Consider the following 22,649-nt stretch of genomic DNA (forward strand, 5'->3'; position numbering starts at 1 on the left):
GAGGAAGAGACGTTGGGGAAGGAAAATAGTGGGTTGGACGGTCGACTGGCAGCGTTAGGGGTTACACCGTTGAGGGAAAGGGCTAGCCTAGCCGAGCCGCTAAATGAAGGAGGCAGTTATTGGCTTTCACAGTGAGTACACAGTGTTCACTTCCTTGTTAGAGTCAAAGCACTGTATAGGATTAACTTCGGTTACCTTTTAGCAACTGTCAGGATCACATTCAACAGGCGGAATAGGCGCGCACACACACACTTCGCCATTAGGATGGGTGCCATCGTGTGCACTCGCACGGTCACACACCCCGTGGTGGATTTAAAAGCATAGGATTGGTGTAAACATTAGGTGGGAGGGAAGTTCCACCATTGTTAATACATCCATGTGAGAAAGTATGCAAGTGCACAGTGTTGAGAAGGAGAATCGGGCCAGACAGGCAGGCAAGCCTTCCGCAGTGCAGGGGCTTAGTAAACCAGAGGAGGAGGAGAGGGGAGCACAGATCTGCAGTGGCTCGTGCCTGAGATGTATAAAAGCTTTACTCCGGAGCTCCCGACTGCGCCAAGGGAGTAAAGGAAAACATACGGCCAGGCAGAGTTTTGGACTGTAAAGAATTCTGTTTATAGATAAAACGACAGGTCTGGATACCTCATGGTCCTACGGCCAACAAAATGACCTCAGACACGAACAAACTCTTTCCCTCGCCGACGGCCAACACTGTGTCAAACAGCTAGCTACACATGACCTCACAAACGAGCCACTCCAATTTCACACCTCGACTCAAAAACTTCCAAGACTCCACTGTACAAACGATGACCAATTTACCCAACAAACAGTGACTTGCACAGCGCATCCACTATGGCTCTCCAACTAAACTTCAGCCTAAAACTTCCCTCACAAATCAATAGCCACCAACATTTCAGTTTCCGAAAAAAGTTTAAACGATAACGTTTCAAGCGGCGAGACTCATTTCAAAGTATGGTTAACGTTTATGCGTCTGTTGATTTAAGAGGGTGACAATTTATCAAGGCTAATGTTTCCTGATTCAGGAACTTGTTTCTTTCCAGACTCTGCAGACTGGTCTGGCCCGTATTTATAAAGCATCTCAGAGTAAGAGTTCTGATCTAGGAGCAGGTCCCCACTGTCTTATTTAGTACGCTCTGAAAGGCAAAACTGATCCTAGAGCAGGACCAACTCGGAGAACCTTTATGGATATGGGCCAGCGATTCCCATCTGTGAAGGGTGGAGAGCAGACTCTGGCAAAGCTCCCTCACAGCTCATCATCAAAATCCTCACATAGAAAGCGGTTTCAATTGTCTCAACTGACCATGTCTGATAAGTACAGCATATCCTAAAAACAGAAAGGCGGAAAGAAGGGGGAAGGACATGGAAGAGAAGAGAAACAGAAGCCAAGCTGCCTTAGCACTGCCGAGTAAAAGTCTACACAACCCTTACGATCTTCAGTTTCCTGAAAAATTCTACCTTAAAAAATGGACTAAATTAAGATTTTCTCCTACCAATCTACACAACCTATTCCACATTTTGAAAGTGAAAGCGTCTTCTTGAAAAACATTTTGAATCACAAAAAAAGGTGTACCTTTTCAAGATAAGTGATCATATTTGATGTAAACATAAGATATTAATGTGCTGATACAGTGCCTTTAGAAAGTATTCACACCCCTTTTGTCCATGTTTTGTTGTTGTGTTACAGTCTGAACTTAAAATTGATTAAAAATTGGAGTTAAGCACAGGCAAAATCCTAGAGGAAAACCTGGTTTAGTCTGCTTTCCATCAGGTACTTGGAGAGTAATTCACCTTTCAGCAGGACAATAACCTAAAACGCAAGGCCAAATCTACACTGGAGTTGCTTACCAAGAAGACTGTGAATGTTCCTGAGTTGCCGAGTTACAGTTTTGACTTAAATCTACTTTAAAATCTATGGCAAGACCTGAAAATAGTTGTCTAGCAATGATCAACAACCAATTTAACTGAGCTTAAACAATTCTGAAAATGGGCAAATGTTGCACAATCCAGGTGTGGAAAGCTCTAAAAAACATACCCAGAAAGAAAGACTTACAGCTGTAATCGCTAACAAAGGTGATTCTAACATGTATTGACTCAGGGTTGTGAATACTTATGCAGAATTCTCAACGACTCATCTTTCGAAATACATAGCGAGTCCTCTTAATTTACAGCATTTCCCCTCGCTCAAGAGAAAACATTTCCAAAAAGATGCCCAAATTAGTGGGAAGGATGGGGGGGCAACTTCTTGAGGTGCTCAAGTTCAGAACAGTTGTCATACAGGCCTGTGAAGCGCAGAGCCAGAGTTCTGACGTCATGTTTAGCATGTTACTGTACAGCCACTGTGTTCCAATTTAGATGTTTATCAGTGCCCAAATCGGCCATTTTCAACCTGTATACAGGTACGAGGGTTAAAGGGTACAGTAGCACAAAAAGCACCATCTATACAGAATATGGCAATAAATAAATATTATTCAATATGATGAAAACTAACTTTGCATAATACTGTAGTCTATACAGTGTACAAAACATTAAGAACACCTTCCTAATATTGAGTTGCACTCCCCCCTTTTCCATCAGAACAGCCTCAATTCATCAGGGCATGGACTATACAAGGTGTTGAAAGCGTTCCACAGGGATGCTGGCCTATGTTGATTCCAATGCTTCCCACAGTTGTCAAGTTGGCTGGATGTCCTTTGGTTGGCGGACCATTCTTGATAACACACAGGAAACTGTTGAGAGTGAAAAACCCAGCAGCATTGCAGACACAAACCAGTGTGCCTGGCACCTTCTACCATACCCTGTTCAAAGGCACTTCAATCGTTTGTCTTGCCCATTCACCCTCTGAATGGCACACATACACAATTCATGTCTTAAGGCTTAAAAATCCTTCTTTAAACCTGTCTCCTCCCCTTCATCAATAGCTTTCACCTGAAATCACCTGGTCAGTCCATCTCATGGAATGAGCAGGTGTTCATAAAGTTTTGTACACTCAGTGTGTATTTATACCCCAAACCATTGGTTTCCAAATATGTTATGAGTAGGCTTTCCTATTGTCCTATTGTCTATTGTCAATATTCAATGAGCATGAGCATAAATGTCTCTTGTTCAGATTTAAGTTGATTAATAAAAACACACAAAAAACTACAGTTGTGCACATTATGCATCTAGCCATTGTGCCTATACCAAGACTGGAAACTATTAGGAACAATTAGAAACCTCAAGTCCCTTGGAGTGGACAAGGTAATCATTGATGCAGAGACAGAAGAATAACATCAGAGGTGAGGGATGTCAGGGTGATGATCATCAGTTTTTTTGTCCACCACTTGTACCTTAATCAACAAGAATAGCAGTACAGCAAATGTGAATCACCTTTCAGATAATGAATTGAAAGTTGTGTGTGCTACAGTCTCTGTGTGCATGGCTTCTTATCCAGAGGGCCAGTGTGTGTTACAGTCTGTGTGCATGGCTTCTTATCCAGAGGGCCAGTGTGTGTTACAGTCTGTGTGCATGGCTTCTTATCCAGAGGGCCAGTGTGTGGTACAGTCTGTGTGCATGGCTTCTTATCCAGAGGGCCAGTGTGTGTTACAGTCTGTGTGCATGGCTTCTTATCCAGAGAGGGCTGGTGTTGTTGCAGGGTTTTGTTCTTACCAAGCAGTAACACACCTGATTAAGGTCTTGATTAAAGTCTATGATTAGTTGAGTCAGGCGTGTACTGGTTGTCAACGAACAGAAGCCTAAGTCCACATAGATATCCAAATAGATCTCCACATAGATCTTATGTTATTTCATGATGAATAGTAATGATCAGTTTAACTTCAGGGGTGATTCATATAATACAATTTTACATAAGAAATGTCAGTTTTGAATATTTGGAAATGAATAAAAATGTATTATTTAACGGGGGGGGGCTTAAGGGGTAAGCCCAGTCCGGACTTTTTACGTTTTATCAAATATTTATTTCATATTTATTTCATATATATATATAACAGGCCTCTCATCTTTTGAAGTGGGAGAACATGCACAATTGGTGGCTGACTAAATACTTTTTTGCCCCACTGTATGTATGTATGTATGTATGTATGTATGTATGTATGTATGTATGTATGTATGTATGATTTGCCCCACTGTATGTATGTATGTATGTATGTATGTATGTATGTATGATTTGCCCCACTGTATGTATGTATGTATGTATGTATGTATGTATGTATGTATGTATGTATGTATGTATATATATATTTTTTTAAGTAGTCAAACCTTCACGAGAGAATAATCTTTCTTTTTTATATGTCAGAAATGTCTAAACTTAGATTTGGGGGGGCTTAATAAGTACACTTACCCTAATCCATTTTTAGATAACATTTGTAAGGCAGCAAAATGTAAAGAAATGTGCAAGGGGTATATAGACTGTCACCCCCCCATTTACGAAAATGGTTCGCTCCTACAGACAGTGAGTCATGTGGCCGTGGCTCGCTCCATAAAGCAGGCAGACATCGAGGCATTCAGTTACTGTTTGATTGAATGTTAGAATGGGTAAAACTAATGACCTAAGCGACTGAGTGTGGTATGATCGTCGGTGCCAGGCACCCCGGTTCCAATATCTCAGAAAGGCCGGCCTCCTGGGCTTTTCACGCACGACAGTGTCTAGGGTTTACAGTGAGCGGTGCGACAAACAAAAAACATCCAGTCAGTGGCAGTCCTGTGGGCGAATACAGCTCGTTGATGAGAGGTCGAAGGAGAATAGCAAGAATTGTGCAAGCTAACAGGCAGGCCACAACCAGGCAAATAACGGCGCAGTACAGAAGTGGTGTTCAGAACGGCATCTCGGGAACACACAACTCGCCAGTCCTCGTCACAGATAGGCTATTGCAACAGACCACACCGGGTTCCACACCAATCAGCTAAAAACCAGAAGGGCACATGATCACCATCACTGGACAACTGAGGAGTGAAAAAAAAAACATTGCCTGGTCCGACAAATCCTGGTTCCTGTTGCTTCAGGATTTGGTGTAAGCAGCATGAGTCCACGGCCCCATCCTGCCTGGTGTCAACCGTACAGGCTGGTGGCGGGCTGTACCTAATAAACTGGCCACCGAGTCTATATCCTAATCAAATCAAATATATTGGTCACGTACACGGGTTTAGCATATGTTATTGTGGGTGTAGCGAAATGCTTAAGCCTCTAGCTTCGACAGTGCAGTAATATCTAACAGTTTCACAACATATAACCAAAATACACGTAAATCTAAATAAGGAATGGATTAAGAATACATATGTCAGAGCAGCATTGGACTAAGATAAGGTGGCATGGTATAGAATACAGTATATACATATGAGATGGGTGATGCGATATTTACACACAATTAAAGTGACTAAGATACCATAGAAGAGTATAGAGCATAGTTTATTCAATGGGCTAGTGGTTCATTTCCTTAGAGTGGTCAGTGATTCCTAATCTATGTCTATAGGCAGCTGCCTCTGATGTGCTCATAATGGCTGTTTAACAGTCTGATGGCCTTGAGACAGAAGCTTTGATGCACCTGTACTGACCTCACCTTCTGGATGATAGCGGGGTGAACAGGCAATGTCTCGGGTGGTTGTTGTCCTTGATGATCATTTTGGCCTTCCTGTGACATCGGATGCTGTAGGTGTCCAGGAGGACGGGAAGTTTGCCCCTGGTAATGCGTTGGGGAGACTTCACCACCCTCTGGAGAGCGTTGCGGTTGTGGGGGGTGCAGTTGCCATAGCAGGCGATGATACAGCCCGACAGGATGCTCTCAATTGTGCGTCTGTAAAAGTTGAGGATTTTAGGTGACAAGCCAAATTTCTTTAGCCTCCTGAGGTTGAAGAGGCGCTGTTGCGCCTTCTTCACCACACTGTCTGTGTGGGTGCACCATTTGAGTTTGCCAGCGATGTGTACACCGAGGAACATGAAGCTTTCCACCTTCTCCACTGCGTTCCCATCAATGTGGATAGGGGGGTGCTCCCTCTGCTGTTTCCTGATGTCTAAAAACATATCCTTGGTTTTGTTGACGTTGAGTGAGAGGTTGTTTTCCTGGCACCACACTCCGAGAACCCTCACCTCCTCCCTGTAGGCTGTCTCATCGTTGTTGGTAATCAGGCCCACTACTGTTGTGTCGACTGCCAACTTGATGATTGAGTTGGAGGCGGTGCTTGGCCACGTAGTCATGGGTGAACAGGGAGTACAGGAGGGGGCTGAGCACACACCATCGTGGGGCCCCAGTGTTGAGGATCAGCAAAGAGGTGTTGTTTCCAACCTTCACCACCTGGGGGCAACCCGTCTGGAAGTCCAGGACCCAGTCGCACAGGACGGGGTTTCAACCAAGGGCCTTGAGCTTAATGATGAGCTTCGAGGTTACTACGGTGTTGAATGCTGAGCTATAGTCAATGAACAACATTCAGTGTGGTGGCGATTGCATCATGTGTGGACCTATTGGGGCGGCAAGCAAATTGGAGTGGATCTAGGGTAACAAGTAGGGTGGAGATGATTTCCTTTTGTAGTCCGTGATTGTCTGTAGACCCTGCCACATACGTCTTGTGTCTGAGTCGTGGCACTGGGAACTGGGACTCAACTTTGTCCCTAGACTGACATTTAACCTGCTTAATTTCGGTGGGAATAACTACACTGTTTGTATTCTTACATATTCGCAGTCTTCTTGCCCTGGTTAAATGCGGTGGTTCGCACTTTCAGTTTTGCGCCAATGCTCCCATCTATCCACTGTTTCTGGTTGGAGTAGGTTTTAATAGTCACAGTGGGTACAGCATCTCCTATGCACTTCCTGATAAACTCATTCACCATTACGGTATATGTGTTATTTTCTGAAGCTAAGATGAACATATCCCAGTCCGCGTGATCAAAATAATCTTGAAGCGTGAATTCCTATTGGTCTGACCAATGATAGAAAGAGGGAGGGGAAGAGATATGGAAGAGAAGATGTGTGAAGAAGAGAGAGAAACCAGACCAACCACTAAGAGCTGGAACTTTGCCACTGAAAGTAAATAAAATGCACTGCTGACAGTAGCTTACATGATGAGAGGAAGGAGGGAGGGAGTGAGGGAGGAGAGAAATTAGGGAGGGGGAGAGACAAATATCTGCTTTCCTAAAACAAATAGGCATGGGAGCGTGACGAGAACACAGGCAGCTGAGACCAGAGGAGGTGAAACGAAGCTTCACTAATCATCTCAATTTGTGAAGAATCACTCGATGCATCCTCGATCATCCCCCACACACCTTCTCTGTACCATGAGTAAAGAGAGTTAAACCAACCTTGGGGGCGAGGGCACTGCCAATGGGGCTCCGGTGGCATCATTAGAGTGGCCTGTGTCTGTCAGACCCCTGGCTCGAGGCTGTGCCCTGTCCTCCTAAGCCCGCCTATGCGCACCTCGACCCCCTGTAACATGGATAAGCTCCCAGCATCCAGGCTCTGACACAGACACATTATCCTAAAAGCAGCCACTCTAAACCCCAAAGGAGCCCCCTCCCCTTCCTGGCTCATCTCTACTGCCGTGCGGAGCAGACAGAAATAACTTCAGTGGTGTTTGGAGCTCGTCGCCAACGGTGACGCCTGGGACTGCAGGGCTCAATGAGCAGTTGTGAGCAGCACCACCGCCATGGCAACCTCACCGGTCAGTGACATCATCCGTCCGACAGACAGACACAGGCAGGTTGAGAGAATGGGACTAAGCCCGACATGGGACTCATGTACTAGGAAGTATAGGAACAGTGCAGGTGAATGGACATCAGGCCTGTCCATCAGGGATAACTACCTATCTGGCCCCGGGCTTGCAACTGATCCCAGTTCAGCCCGTAGATAGACACTGCCCTGCCCTTCGCGTGGCCTGGGAGCCACAACATGAGTTATCCTCATCTTCCAAACCAAAAAGAAGAGTTTCATAATTGTACAGAGACACATAACTGCTCTTTTTAATGTGGCACAAGACGGAACAAAGTGACTACCATCTTCCATTAGGTCAGCTTGGAACCACTTTTAATACGGGGAGAGATTGATGACCACTTGATGGGAATAGCACATCTGCGAAGCACCCGTTACAGCGCATGAAAGGATGGAATACACACGCGCACACACACACACACACACACACACACAAAGAAGCACACGTGCAGAACCTCACACATCTCCTGCTAAGAACTTTGCCACTAACTCTTTCAACCACTACAACGTGCAGAGTTCAAACCGCATAATTAGGAAGATGGTGTAAACAAGGGATTTCAGCCATTCTCATGGCATCTGTGTTTTCAAAAGGGGATACGTACGTGGCCCAATGCTACATTACAACATCAATACACATGGGCGAGTACCACACGAGGTGGTGGTTTCCTTGTGGCTAACCAAGTCTTCCCTCCCTCCCTTACAAGGAATCCTACGGGCCTCAAGCGTAATTCATTCCCCTAAAAGGATGCTGCATTTTCCCCCTCCTGAGCTTTGGAATAGAGAGCCGAGGACTATTGAAAATAAAAGCCGATCATCCCCCCCAAAAAATGGGAAATTGAAAATGCAAGAGGGAAGAAACTGGCAGTTTTCACAGCTGCAGCATATTACCATCGGCCTAAGGAATGTCAGCTATTTCTGCTTTAATAGTTTCCCTAATATGACACAGAGAAGTGTCTGTGTGTGTGATGGGCCAGCGGAGTGATGTGATACAGGCACAGGGCCTGAAAGGAAGGGCCTTCTCCACTATGGTCACCTATCCAAATGAAACTGAAGAGGGAAGGGGGGCCAGTAGAAAGCCTTTGCACTCTCCAGGTATTAAACAAAAAACACTGTGCTCTGGGCCCTTCAGGAGCCTGTGGTTCAAGACCAGAGTGGGGCGCTGTGTGTGTGTGTGTGTTTCTATCCCTGAGATAGCAGTAGGGCGCCATATTAATAAACAGATGCCTCGAGACGCCCTGACCCTGGAATTCTGGGTAACGTAACCCTTCGCAAACAACCTTTGCCTTAGCAGCGCAGCATGATCTCCCTGAGACAGTGACTGAACAATAACACCTTTTACTGTGGACTGAGGTCTGTTACTTTACAGACTGGTGTGGCGAAACTGTTCTTACCTTTAGGTGGAAAGTAGGACTTGCTCTCGGCTTTGTGGGGCCAATCCACCACCAGGTGTCCATAGCGACGGAAGCTGTTGGTGATCTCATCTACAGGAAAAAGATGAATGAAGACAACACGTCAACGCAGTCATAGCGCACTTCCCAAGGAAACCATTTGTCTACAAGCAGGCTGCCAACAACAACAAAAATGTGTCTGTCTACCCCTCACTGTATGCTATCAACAAAACCCAGGAAAATAATGTATTGTTGCTTGTTTTCCAAAATGCTGTCCACTAGTCTACTGCATTAAACACGTCTTCACACTCCAGGCCAGACAGCTTCTGTTCTCACTAGGGTCATTGTACTGTGGAAACTCAGAAATATTCCAAGAGGTCATGGGCACGCATTGTTCACAAACTCTTTGTGTGTGTTGTGTTCTATGTGTGTACCAGTATGTGTATGTGTGTGTTTTGTGCAAGTGTTGTGTTGTGTGTGTGTGTGTGTGTGTTTGCGTGTGTGTGCGCATGTGCGTGTCTCATGAAAGCCACATTGGGAATCTGGAATGGTGACACTGCTCATAGTCCTACCACGCAGTCAGGCCCTCTTCACACTTTGTGGGATAACACACTGTCACATCTGCTGCCAGCTCACTGCCTCAAACCCACAGAACATAACCAGTCAGTCCACAGTCCCAGAGAGCCAGCTTCATGACAGACAGCGGCATCATACAGACACAGAACCAGCCCTTTAGCCCACTGAGCCAGAAGGGCTACCAGCATCTGTAGACCCACATCATAACCAGTGCAAAAAAAAACTATATGTACTAATCTGATTAACGTGCCATGCAGTTGATGGACGTTCTGTGAGGATACATAGTGATTGTACAGTGAAGTGAAGATCTGTTTGTGCGGTCTTGATAACTTCCATGGTCATTGACATGACAAACACTGACCACAGGGGCTGGGAAGACAACCCAAACAGATCTGGGACACAGGCTAGTGCCACTGCCACCCGCCCGTACCTTCATCTATGTCAGGGGGAAGGCCTCCGACGAACACCTTCCTGGAGTAGCGCTCCATCCTCTCGCCGTTTTGACAGCGCGTGGGCGAGTTCAACCCCGGGGTCAGAGAGGGGTCACCATGCCCGTCGTCCAGGAAACCGTCCTCGAACGGAAAGAGTGACGAGCGACCTGGAAAGAGAGAGGTGGGAGGGGAAATAGAGAGAGGGGACAAGCAAGAGTAACAGGCAGAAGAAGGGAAAATAGAAGGGCACAGAACAGAAGAAGACAGGGAGGACATAAAGAGAAAGGAAGAGAAACATGTTATTAAAACAGGTGACAATAGCCTCCTTAGAGGGGAAGGTCAAAGCACCATCATGCTTCTTCATGAGTTCTAATTCTTCAAAACACGGTGGGCCCGCCCGCCCTCCACCCTCGAGTCCATCCAGTTCGGTCCAATTACAAACCAACACAGGGTCTTCATAGCCCTCTTACACCAGATGGACCCATGTTCCTGCGGGCCATAGGAACAAAGGGGTGGAGGGTGTAGGAGGGATGGAGGGCATTTGCCACAGCAGTTGATTACCTATTACAAATGTGAGCACATAGAGGACTGTGTACTGACCATAGAGATCATATCATTTTGCTATTAGTTTCTGTTCTAATTCCATGGCACTGACTGAGTGGTGCTGCAGGCAACGTCTAAAGCCTCGGATACGCGTAGGCTACTTTAAATAGAGTTGCATTTACCATGCCAGCAGGTACAAGGCGATAGTCTCTTTCTATGTAAGTGCACAATAGTGGTATGTGGCGATGGAGGCCTCCCCCTTTATTAGCTGTACTGACTTGAAGATGACAACTGCACGATTTGCTGATCGCTGAGTCATAAGCTCCGTCGACATGTGGACGAATGTGCTGCCAACAGCCAGACTTAAAAAAGTACTACAATTCTTACACACACACACACAAAATACAAGCATTGCAACAAACGTTGCATATGTTACCGGGGTTCCTCACTGAGTAAAGGTATGAATTAGTTGAACACTCCAAAGGTCAGAGAAGAGTATGTCCGCAGCACACATTTCAGCCATTCAGGACATAAACAGTTTGAGTCACTGTACTTTCCTCAATGTTTTTATGGTCTAGACTTAAACATTTTGGCCCAAATCCAAATGGACTTGCTCCGGAACTGTCCATAATATATGGAGGCACTATACTTGAGAATTCATGAATAATCCACAAGCAGCAGCCAATGCAGTTGCCTATAGTGATATACAGGAGCAGCACAATGACTCAGAATATTAGAAGAGAAAAAAAAGTTGCATTAAGCAAAATGGAGAAAAAAAAAGTTCAAGATACTAAAATGATCCGCCTCTCGACGTTCAATGAAATGTAATGACGTTAAAACAAAAAGATGTGTACAAATGAATAGGATTTCATCCAATCACGGCACAGATGGAGGCAGGTTATGTGACATTCCACTAGAACCCGGTAGCCTTGGAGAGAGAGAGAGAGAGAGAGAGAGAGAGAGACGCCCGTACGGAGAGAGAGCCAAGCAATTGCGCTCGTGCCTCCCGTTCATTTTGGCAAGCAGAAAGAGTAGAACTCCACACGTTACCTCTTCTGCGGCCATAGCTCCTGGCTGCTTGTGAACAGCGGAAGAGAGGGGGGGGGGGAGAGACAGAGGGGTATGGAGGGGAGAGGGAGAGAGACAGAGACATGGGTTTCGTGGAAAGACAACCAGGCAGAACATCACCAAGGCAACAGTGACACCACAGACACAGACAGCCACACCTAATCATCAGCGATGGAGGTAGACAAGGAGTCATTATGGGTTGGCTGGCAGTATCCCACAGGAAGCCTGCTGCACCTACTGTACCTGAGCCGGGCTAGACTAGACTAGAGGATAATGGGCGAGGTTATAATAGGCCTAACTACTCTGAAATAGTCACCTGCAATAACAAGACCCTATAACCCAGGTTATAATCTCAGGCAAGAAACACGGACTACTACCTAGCTCACGTTTTGCTCTAATTTCTCCGCAGCGTGAATATTCATGAATGTGACCGATAAAGCGGCACGCAGACACATTAGACAGGTTGACGTTAGCCATTACCACGAACTAGTGGAAGATTAGTCTTTATCCCGTGGGGAAATTTCCACCCACAGCTGCCCTGGATGGAGCCATGGAGGTGACAGCCTGAGTCTCAGAGTCCAGACAGGAAAAGAGAGAGAGGAGGACTGCCCTACCATGTGATAGGGTTGGCTGGGAGATCGCAATCTAGTGAACAGGCCCAAAGGTACAGCAGGCAGCGATAAGACGTCGTGACCTTTCTCTCCATTTCATTAGTTAGCGTGTGCGTGAGCTCTCACAAAAAAAACTTTGTAGTATCAGCTCGAGCTCATGAAATATGGTAGCAAAGCACTAACTTGAAAAAAACGAAACAAATGTGTTGTTTGGTGTGTGTGTGTGTGTGTGTTCACATGTGACATTTCGTAACCTTCTTTAAAAATGCACCCAACATGCCTGAATAGGAGTCTTGTTGTGCCTGAGAAAAAAAGCAGACAGAAGGCAAACAAGGCAGACTGAGGTATTAAGAGTCTATAACATTAATGCCAGTAGACAGTGTGTGGGTGGGTGGGAGGGGGGTGAGTAATGCATCCCTAAACAGACTTTCACACAGTCAAAATGTCACAGAGAACAAAGTCTTCTCCTAGAAACCAATATGGGGGTGTCCATTGTGATGGTGCCATTGTGTGACCCCTCCCTCCCTTGCTCTTGACAGAAACACTGCATCCAGACCTCTTCTCTCACTGGGTTTTCATTAAAACTCGGTCTCTTCTCACCACAGAACAGAGTTGTTCCGACCGGTGTTCTCCGCATTCTTCTTCCACCGTATGGGCCTTGGGAGAGACAAAGGCACCTAGCAACAAGGGGAAGAAGGTGGAAGAGTGGAACCCACTGATCTAGTGTGGACTAGTAAGTGGTGTTGGGGGAACTGTGTGTCCGTCACCCTGGTGAGGGAGAATAAGACGAGGAGGCGGATGAGAGGGAGGGAATGGCAGGAATTGGCACAGACTCAAAAATAAGAGTGTCAGAGAGGAGACTTAGAAGGAAAGATGGGGGATATCTCCTGGGGAGGACTGGAAAAACGCCTGCTTGCTCCTTGAACTATTCACAGACCTGCCCTTCTTTATCCATAAATCCATGTTGGGTGTCTTCATCTAAGCCAGAGAAGCAGTGGGTAGATGTAGAAATCGTTTGGAGACCCAGTCTCTATAGTCGGGGCAAAACAATGGCGAGAAATGAAGAGGAGATTAACGTTAACCCGCTTTCTTCACATCCAAAGCCTTGCCGTCTAAAACATGGCAGACTACAGCAGTGAGCGCCAATTCTGACAGATGCCGGAGCTCCATGCAGATCGGAGACCGAGTTAAACGCTCCAGAAGAGCAGTTTAACATCGATTTCAAACGCGTTCCCCTAAGGACTGACGATGAAAAGAACAAGTTGAAGAGAAAACAGACGGCACAGTGTTGTCAAGCTGTGACAGCAGTAAAATGAGTTACTATAAGCCTTGTTGGATATCTTCTCCCTTTCCATTCATCCTCTTCTCCACTCTTTTCTTACTGCTTCCCCGCTGGCATCCCCAACCAGGCAAGTAAGGAGAGCCAGGGTTGTGTTCATAAGGCCACACAACCGAAAATGTTTTGAAGTGGAAAACAAAATCAACGTTTAGTTCTTGCCTTAGCCCTACACCTGATTCAAATCACACTGGGTTAGAGGTAGGCCCTCCCTGTTTCAGTCTGTTTTCTCTCGATTGGTGCCTAATGAACATGACCCAGGACTCGACTAACACTCCCAGATGTCTTGAGCTGAGCTCACACCAGTCACCATGGACACCCCAATCCTCTCCCCTGTCAATTAAATTGGCAAGGCTGAAAGAAAGAGCCTTTTGACAACTCACTGTATAAAACCTGGACAGAGGGAGAAAAATTGATTTTCTGACATTTCTGAAATATTAGGATTTTTTCTCTCTCTTAGAGACGGAAAATTTAAAAACTCTTGCTGCCGGCCTCAACTAGAGCCTGTGTGGACCAAACCCTGTGACCTCTTCCACATGGTACGACCCGGAGAGGTCGTACCATGTGTGCTGCTTGCCATCTGCTAGGGGGAACGGGGGTGGGGGGGGTCTAGGCTTACAGACGGGTATTTGACAGCGGTTCCTCCCTGCTCTGCGCTGAGAGAGGGGTCCACGCTGGGTTTATGGTGTCAGGGGTAACACTTGGCAAGGCGTGCGAGGTGGGCATGGGCCCTGTGGTGATCGCCGCCCCAACCCTAGAAGCTAGGGCATATCCCCGAGTCATCCTGCGTAGATGCGTTAAGATGACATTACTTCTGAATCGGTTTCTGCCGCTCGTTTCCATGAAATAGAGAAGCAACACAATGGCGCCACTTAAAAGTGGCCACGATTAAAGCAAACACACACACACACCCATAATAACATAGAGGGATAAGGATTGTATACGTTTCGAAATGCTACTCACTGTTCAATGGCATGATGTGATCTGCTCCGGGGTGGTGAAAGTTCAGACCCATGCGTCCTGTAGAGAAACAAGAGGTTAAAGGTTATAACCCGCTCGTGTCGGCCTACATAACAGTGTCTCATACGCAACAACAAAATAAAAAAAACTCACCATGTTCCATACCAGCACAAAACATGGAAACGCTAACACGAAACCTAGAACTTATGTGAATGTTCTGAGGGGACAACATGTGTAGCATACAACGTTACATGCTAAGCACGCGTTATACTGTTCTACATAACCTGGTAAAAAGGCGCCCGCGGAAAATAAAAGCTAGAACCATTGAGAAACCAAACCAGGGCAAATGTGTGTAATACGCAGAATAAAGATTTAGGCTGGGCTATGGAAAACAGTCATTCAATTATCTCGCTCTCCTGTGTCACATCTCTCACACACACACACACTCCAACGCAAAGAATGTGACAGAGCATGCATTCTGCTCTGGTGACAAGAGTGTGGTGTGGACATGCCCAGACATCCTCCACACCAACCAGGGAAAGGACTTCCTGGTACAAACTGTAGTACATCTCCCCTCCTTCTGGCTCGGTCTCTTTTCACACACACACACACACACACACACACACACACACACACACACACACACACACACACACACGTCCAAGCTCATCTCAAGCAGCAAATAGGGAAGGACTGAAGGAAACATAAAACATGTCACTCTCGATACGCTGCACTGATTATTATTCGTGTTGGTGGTAGCCTGACTGTCAAAGCCTACACTCGATCCTCAAGTCGACCACTGATGCACCCTAGGTGCGTCACGACGACGCTACTTCTGAATACGTTTCCATTGTTCATTTCCACGAAACAAAAGAAGGAACAAAATGGCACCTGTCAAGGCTACAATAAAAGCACACACACAGTGTAGGCTGTTTCATCGCGAACAGTTGCGTTATGACTATGAGTCACTGTAGCCAAAGACAAATGAGCATCCATATTTTAAAGTGACACTTTCGATTCCACAGTCCTTCCTTTCAACAACACTAAACTACTGGCTGGCTTGGAAACACATGAGCAGCAAGACGCCGCCATGGACAGCGGAGAAACAGGGTTCGGGAGTTCATATAATGAAAGAAATGGTCCGGCAAGGCAACCTTGCCTCTAAATGGCAGATATTTCTACATCCATTACCCAACAGAAAACGTGCAACTAACGTGTTGGCTCCAACAGGGCAACATGTTTCAACACAGTGCTAAACATCTGCACTTAGTCTCGACAGTATGTCCACAAAGCAAGGGTAATGGCAGGGGCAGACATCTTGGTTTACCGAGTGGGTGTCTATATATAGAGAGAAACCTGAGAGAGACTGTGGCAGCCGCGTCGCAAGCTGGAACGGCGCAAACGTGTCAAAAAGCTTAAAAACTAAGCCGCAGCAGACAGATAAAAGAATTTCAACAGTTTAGACCAGGGTCGTATACATTAGGGCCGAAAATAGCAAAATGCTTAGAAACGGAGAGCGAAAATATGCGTTGCTTATTGGACAAGTTGAGTTACGGTCCCTTTCGTTTTCAGTCCGTAGTCTTCCGTTTGGGGCTTAATGAATATGGCCCAGTCCTCCTCCTAGGCTGGAAACCACAGTGAAACTTGTAGTGCTCTCTGGGTAAAAACAAGAGAGGGGGAGGGACCAGTGCAGCCTCCACCATCCAACAGATCAACAGATGAGAGCAGATGTGGATTTCCTCACAGTTCTCAACGAGTCATAATCCAGCATGAGAACAGAGGGGCTTATATGGCAATCCTTTGCATAGTCAACCCTGTAAAAAAAGAGCGAGTGTGTGCACGCACGCACACACCCACCGAGTCAATTTTCACCCTCTCCCCCCCATACTGCTATTTCTAACTGAATGAGGGCATGGTTTGGCTATCTTGAGTGAAGAAATCTTATTGGGTGTGCCAGCATCACCGTATTGTGACACGCCTGAGCGAGCATGTTGTGCTACTTGTCAAAAAGGATGTCAAAATAATATTCTAATCGATATAGTCAGACTCAGTAGGCCAGAGGACATAGCCACATTGTTTTTCCGAAACGGTAAACAATGTCAGATGGAAGATAGCGACTTGGTATAATAACATCCCTGACTCGTACTCTAGATTTAAAATATGTGGTTTGGTTTGAACTGTGGCGAGACACTCAATAGGAACCACAACGTGCTGTGTCTTCAGGTACAACATTATGGATTTGCAAACCTTTTTACAATGTACAGTAAAACTTACAAATGTTCACAGCATTACTGGAGTGTTAGGTCACAGCCAACACGGAATATATCCAGCCCCCTAGCTCTAGGTACACTGGGAGGAGAGCGATGTGATGCCTCCATTTGCCTCTTAAATAGCTGGCGTCCATGGTGGTCCTACCTAAACCAGGGTTGTATTCATTAGGGAACACTGTAGCAAAATGTTTTGTAACGGTAGGAGAAAATTACCGTTTCTAGTGGACATGTTCAGGTACTCCATCCCCGTTTGTCTGTTATCTTCCGTTTGGTGCTTAATAAATACCTCCCAGGCATTCTAGTAGTGACAAAATGGACAGTTGCTCCCAAAAGCCCTAAAATAGCTCTGGGCCAGTGCCATCTGCTTCCCCAGTTCAGTGGCATGGCCTCAGGGTGCTGGGCTGGTGACATTTCCTCACCGAGGGCTTGGGCGGGGGGCAGGTTGGAGCAGTGTTTCTTAATCCTGGTCCTGGGGAACCAAAGGCGGTGCATGTTTAGTGTTTGCCATGGCACTACACATGGCACTACCTCATCAAGCTTGGACGATATGAATCAGGTTTAGCACTAAGGCAATGACTAAAATGTGCAACCCTTGCGGTCCCCGAGATCAGGATTAAGAAACACTGTTGGAACACTGGACTGGAGAAATATAGTACAGCTGCTGTACACTACTGGTGAACTGGACAGAGTGAAGACGCTAGTCTATTATCTCTCCAAACCACCGATGATGTTAATGCAGAAACCCCCCCAGACTAGCGCTTAGGAAAGGCTAGGTGTGTTTGGTTTAGCCTAAATGGACTGGTTTTCAATGGGGCTGCATTTAGAGAAGCATTGTACAGCATATTATGCTCCTAAAGGGTTAACCTTCCTCTAGATTCCATGAGGTGCTCATCAGCCATTGCTTCACACCTGGAATTCTCTCGGACTCTGCCTCAGCCACGTTTTTCAACCTCTGTTCCACATTAAAGAACATATTAAAGCTCCCCAATAACTGCCTTTGGAAAAAGCCAGAGCAGCAGTTATGGGGAGGACTGGCAAGTCAACGGGGAGGTGTGGAAATGTTAACCCAGCCGACAAAAACACCTTGAGACTAGAGAATGAGGCCTCACACTCGGGCTACTGGCAATGAACAGCAACTCCCCTACTGTCTGAAAACCGCAAAGGACAAATGTCAGCTTTATTTACCCGAGATGTTGCGAAAATGAGACATCTTTCTCTACAAAAAAACAATCAAGAATGCACTCAAAACAAAGGCCAACAGAATAAGACTACAAGACTGTTTTTCATCAAAGCTCATCTCATCAACTTCTGCTGGTAGAGGCTGGATGGACAAAGGCTTAACTAAGCTAATGGAGCTAGTTGGTGTGTGTGTGTGTGTGTGTGTCTAACCTTTACCACCGCCAACGAAGCTTAGAAAGTACTCTTACCTCATCTCCCGACAATGACTGTTTAAAGTGCAGAATCTTCTTGGTGTCGGCGATTGAGCAAACGTTTTATTTCATTTAACTAGGAAAGTCAGTTCAGAACAAATTCTTACTTATAATGACGGCACCTTCAAATGATTGAAGGTGCACATTTGAGTTAGCTGTCATTTTTCTGGTCTAGGTCAAGCTCAGTTTGATCGGTCAGCCTGGCCAAAAACGGCCTGATTGTCTGGGTGACCTTTCAACGTCCTTTTACCTCAAGGTCAAGCTGCTGTGACATCTCTCTGACCCAAACGAACAAGCCTTCACTGCCCTTTCATTATCTTACCCCATCTGTTAACTCTGTAGCTTCCCTCCGGATAAAATGGGAGTCAATAGTAAGGTTTTATCATATATTGACTTATAAAATCAACAAAACACCATTGCTCAATGGGTCTGTACTCAACCTCTCTGTTATTGGTTTGGGGATGTTACCAGGCAGGCCAAAACTCAATCCAACAAAAACAGGCTGATATATATACAAAAACTGCATTATCATCATTTCTATGTATCATTCCAACCTCATAGTTTAGAAATATATATATAAGAAATATAAAAACACAGGAAAATCCCGTTTTTGACGGCACTGGGCCTTTAAACGAGTTGAGATGAGTATTTACAGTTAGAAGACCAGTGGAAAGCCTTCCCAGAGGAGTGGAGGCTGTTAAAGCAGTAAAGGGGGGACCAACTCCATTAATGCCCGTGATTTTGAAATGAGATGTTGGACGAGCAGGTGTCCACCTACTTTTGGTCGTGTAGTGTATGTTTAAGCATACATGGCTGTTGGGAGTGTGTTGCCATACCTTCAGCTCCCAGGTGCAGCAGAGCTGACGCACTAAATATGAAGTTGCAGCAGATGTCTTGACCACACTCTGGCTGTTGTCCAGACAGCGGTAGCGTTGGAAGGTAGAGAACGACCAACATTGATTTTTTTTTTAGGGCCGATGCCAATACCGATTTTTGGGGGTCAAGGAGGCGGATGAATGATATTTTAGGCCAATGCTCAACATCAATACATTGGAAAATTTGGATGAGAAAATTTCCTAGAGACAAAAAAAAAAAAAATCAAACAAATGTGACTTTGTTTTTACCAATCTAACATAATGGTAATACTTTATTTGAATGGTAAATCTCTTGATGAACTGGGAAAATTAAGATGGCTTAGGTCTATTCACAATTACAGGTGAATGTATATTCAATAGGAGTGTGGTCATGTATTGATTATTTTTTAGCTTGTTTTGGCTAAACCAGTGGAGTCCACAGATGACAAACAAACCGTTTGCAGACTTATATTAGCTGACTGATCAACAACATTTGCATAGAAGCAGAGGCTACATGTTTCTCCACACTGACGAAATTCACGTTAATTCAAAACATCACTAACTAAAAAAATGCTAAAACGCACAACAGCCCATTTCTAAAAGCTCAAGTGCAAAAACAAAGTGACAATGGAATTTGTTTGTCGTTGAGGCATAAGATCATGTGAGGCAGACCAGCTGAGCTGTGTGTGTGTGTGTGTGTGTGTGTGTTCAACGTACTGACATGAGTGCTTTGAATAGTGCCTGATTTGCATGTGGCAGTACACACACACACACACACACACACACGTGTCTACGGAGCAGTTCATCCCGTGTCAGAGTGATCAGAATATGTGGTTGTGTGTGAGAAGGACTGTGTGCGCCATAGCCACAGCCTGGTGGCTTGCAGTGGTGTCTGTTGTCAGGCTCAGACTGCTGGTGTTTTTCCAGGCCGAGGGGAGGAACTGTGGAGCAGGGGAAAGCCTAACTACTGACTCTCCACACGTGAGCTAAGCTGACCCAATTTCGGGACTCACTTCATGCGCTCCAGTGTGGAGCAAAAAGAAAAGAAAAAAGGACCCGTTTGATCACCATATCCCAGCCCGGCACCCCTCCCTTTGAAAGCAGAGTGTAAATTCCCCATGCATGCCATTCCGATCTGATTAATCACCATTCAGGAGTTAAAGAGGATCACAAGAACGGAGTGGCAGTCAGTAGTCCCCCCCCCTCTCTCTGGACCGACTCCTCTCAGAGTCAACGCTAGAGTCTCAGAGTTAATGCTCTAGAGTCTCGCCCTTCTCACCGTCATAGTCAGGAAGAGAGGGGTTCACATTCACAGCCCCCCCCCCCCCCCCCGCATTCTCATAATCACCCAGCCTCCTCTCTCATTCTCACACATGATTGGAATCCCAAACAACACTCAAGGTTCGGGGTACAAAATGCTAGGTATGAGAGAAAAGTCTTCGAAAGAACACTATTATTGTCGGCATGACAGTTTAGATTGGGGGGGGGGGGGGGTTTGATTACATTGTCAACAAGAACAGCACAATTCTTCCTCACTTTGAAATAATAACAAAAGGAAAGGATACATGCAAGTGACAGACCTCGGTGGCTGTCCTTTAGCCTGGTCCCAGATCAGTTTGTGCCATCTTGCTAACTTCTCTGATCAGTGTCAATGACCGTTGGCAAGACAGCACAAAAAGATCTGGGACCAAGCTAGCTGTCCTGTGCCTTGCTGTATTAGACTAGCGCTATGGGCAGCCTCAGCCAATGGAGTCAAAGGAGGGGGACACCAACAGGGAAGACCTACTGTGACAGGGCTAGCTGCAGCACGCCTCTCTGAAGGCAGGCCCACGCTGTTGACACGAGGACTGGGAGTAAACAGTGATGGGGCATTCATGTTGAACCATCTGGCTGGGACTCAGCCTTCCACCCGCTCCCCCTCTCCAGTCTCCCCCTCTCCAGTCTCCCCCTCTCCAGTCTCCCCCTCTCCAGTCTCAGCAGTCTCCCCCTCTCCAGTCTCAGCAGTCTCCCCCTCTCCAGTCTCAGCAGTCTCCCCCTCTCCAGTCTCAGCAGTCTCCCCCTCTCCAGTCTCAGCAGTCTCCCCCTCTCCAGTCTCAGCCGTCTCACCCTCTCCAGTCTCCCCCCCTCCAGTCTCACCCGTCTCTCCCCCCCTCCAGTCTCACCCGTCTCTCCCCCCCTCCAGTCTCACCCGTCTCCACACCTCCAGTCTCACCCGTCTCCCCCCCTCCAGTCTCCCTCTCTCCAGTCTCACCCGTCTCCCTCTGGAAATGTCACACCCTCGCTCCCCTTCTCTCTCCAGTCACCCCCTCGCGCTTGCTCTCTCTCTCGCTCCGGTCCCCCCCCAATCGCTCTCGCTCCGGTCCCCCCCCCCGCCCCAGTCTCCTCCCCCTCCCTCGCTCCAGTCTCCCTCGCTCCAGTCTCCCTCCCCCTCCCTCGCTCCAGTCTCCCTCCTCCCCCTCCCCCTCCCTCGCTCCAGTCTCCCTCCCCCGCTCTTGTTCCAGTCCCCCCCTTGCTCCAGTCTCCACCCCCTCGCTCCAGTCTCCACCCCCTCGCTCCAGTCCCCTCCCGCCCGCTCCAGTCTCCCTTCTCGCTCGCCCCCTCACTCCAGTCATCCCCCTCGCTCCTGCTCCAGCCCCCCCGCTCTCCCTCCAGTCCCCCCCCCACTCTCCCTCCAGTCCCCCCCTCCTCGCTCCAGTCCCCCCCGCTCTCGCTCCAGTCCCCCCCGCTCGCTCCAGCTCCCCCGCTCGCTCCAGTCCCCCAGTCCCCCCCCCGCTCCAGCCCCCTCCGCTCTCGCTCCAGTCCCCCTCCCCTCGCTCCAGTCCCCCTCCCCCTCGCTCCAGTCTCCCTTCTACTCGCTCGTCCCCCCTCGCTCCTGCTCCAGTCTCCCTCGCTCTCCTGCTCCAGTCTCCTCGCTCTCCCTCCAGCCCCCCCGCTCTCCCTCCAGTCTCCCCCTCACTCTTCCTCCAGTCTCCCCCTCACTCTCCCTCCAGTCGCCCCCCCTCACTCTCCCTCCAGTCCCCCCCCCCCTCTCCCTCCGCTCCAGTCCCCCCCGCTCCGCTCCATTCTCCCTCGCTCTCCTGCTCCAGTCTCCCCCGCTCTCCCTCCAGTCTCCCCCTCGCTCTCCCTCCAGTCCCCCCCGCTCTGGCTCCAGCCCCCCCTGCTCGCTCTAGTCCCCCCCCCGCTCGCTCTCGCTCAAGTCCCCCACCGCTCGCTCTCTCCAGCCTCCCCCTTCGCTCGCTCTCTCCAGCCACCCCCTTCGCTCGCTCTCTCTCCAGCCACCCCCGTCTCCCTCTCTCCAGTCTCCCCCCCCTCGCTCTCCCTCCAGTCGCCCCCCCGCTCTCGCTCCAGTCCCCCCGCTCTCGCTCCAGCCCCCCCGCTCTCGCTCCAGCCCCCCCCGCTCCAGCTCCAGCCCCCTCCCGCTCCAGCTCCCCCCCTCCAGCTCCAGCCCCCTCCCCCCCGCTCCAGTCCCCCTC

At 47.6% G+C, this 22,649-nt stretch overlaps 1 protein-coding gene across 9 annotated transcripts in view; it reads right to left on the reverse strand.

The window, feature by feature from the left end:
• LOC135512449 (cytoplasmic polyadenylation element-binding protein 3-like) overlaps window positions 1-22,649 on the reverse strand; it is a 60,969-nt gene that overhangs the window by 12,107 nt on the left and 26,213 nt on the right. For 7 of the 9 annotated variants that reach the window (XM_064934488.1, XM_064934483.1, XM_064934490.1 and 4 more), the window contains exons 4-7: window positions 14,626-14,682; window positions 11,698-11,721; window positions 10,104-10,271; window positions 9,101-9,190 (exon numbers count right to left, since the gene is read on the reverse strand). In XM_064934488.1, the coding sequence (XP_064790560.1) occupies window positions 9,101-9,190; window positions 10,104-10,271; window positions 11,698-11,721; window positions 14,626-14,682 (339 nt within the window). The remainder of the gene's footprint in view (window positions 1-9,100; window positions 9,191-10,103; window positions 10,272-11,697; window positions 11,722-14,625; window positions 14,683-22,649) is intronic. The other 2 variants (XM_064934484.1, XM_064934491.1) reach the window with 1 other exon arrangement.

The sequence above is a fragment of the Oncorhynchus masou genome, chromosome 24 (genome assembly GCF_036934945.1).
Source record: "Oncorhynchus masou masou isolate Uvic2021 chromosome 24, UVic_Omas_1.1, whole genome shotgun sequence".
In the NCBI taxonomy this organism is placed as follows: Eukaryota; Metazoa; Chordata; class Actinopteri; order Salmoniformes; family Salmonidae; genus Oncorhynchus; species Oncorhynchus masou.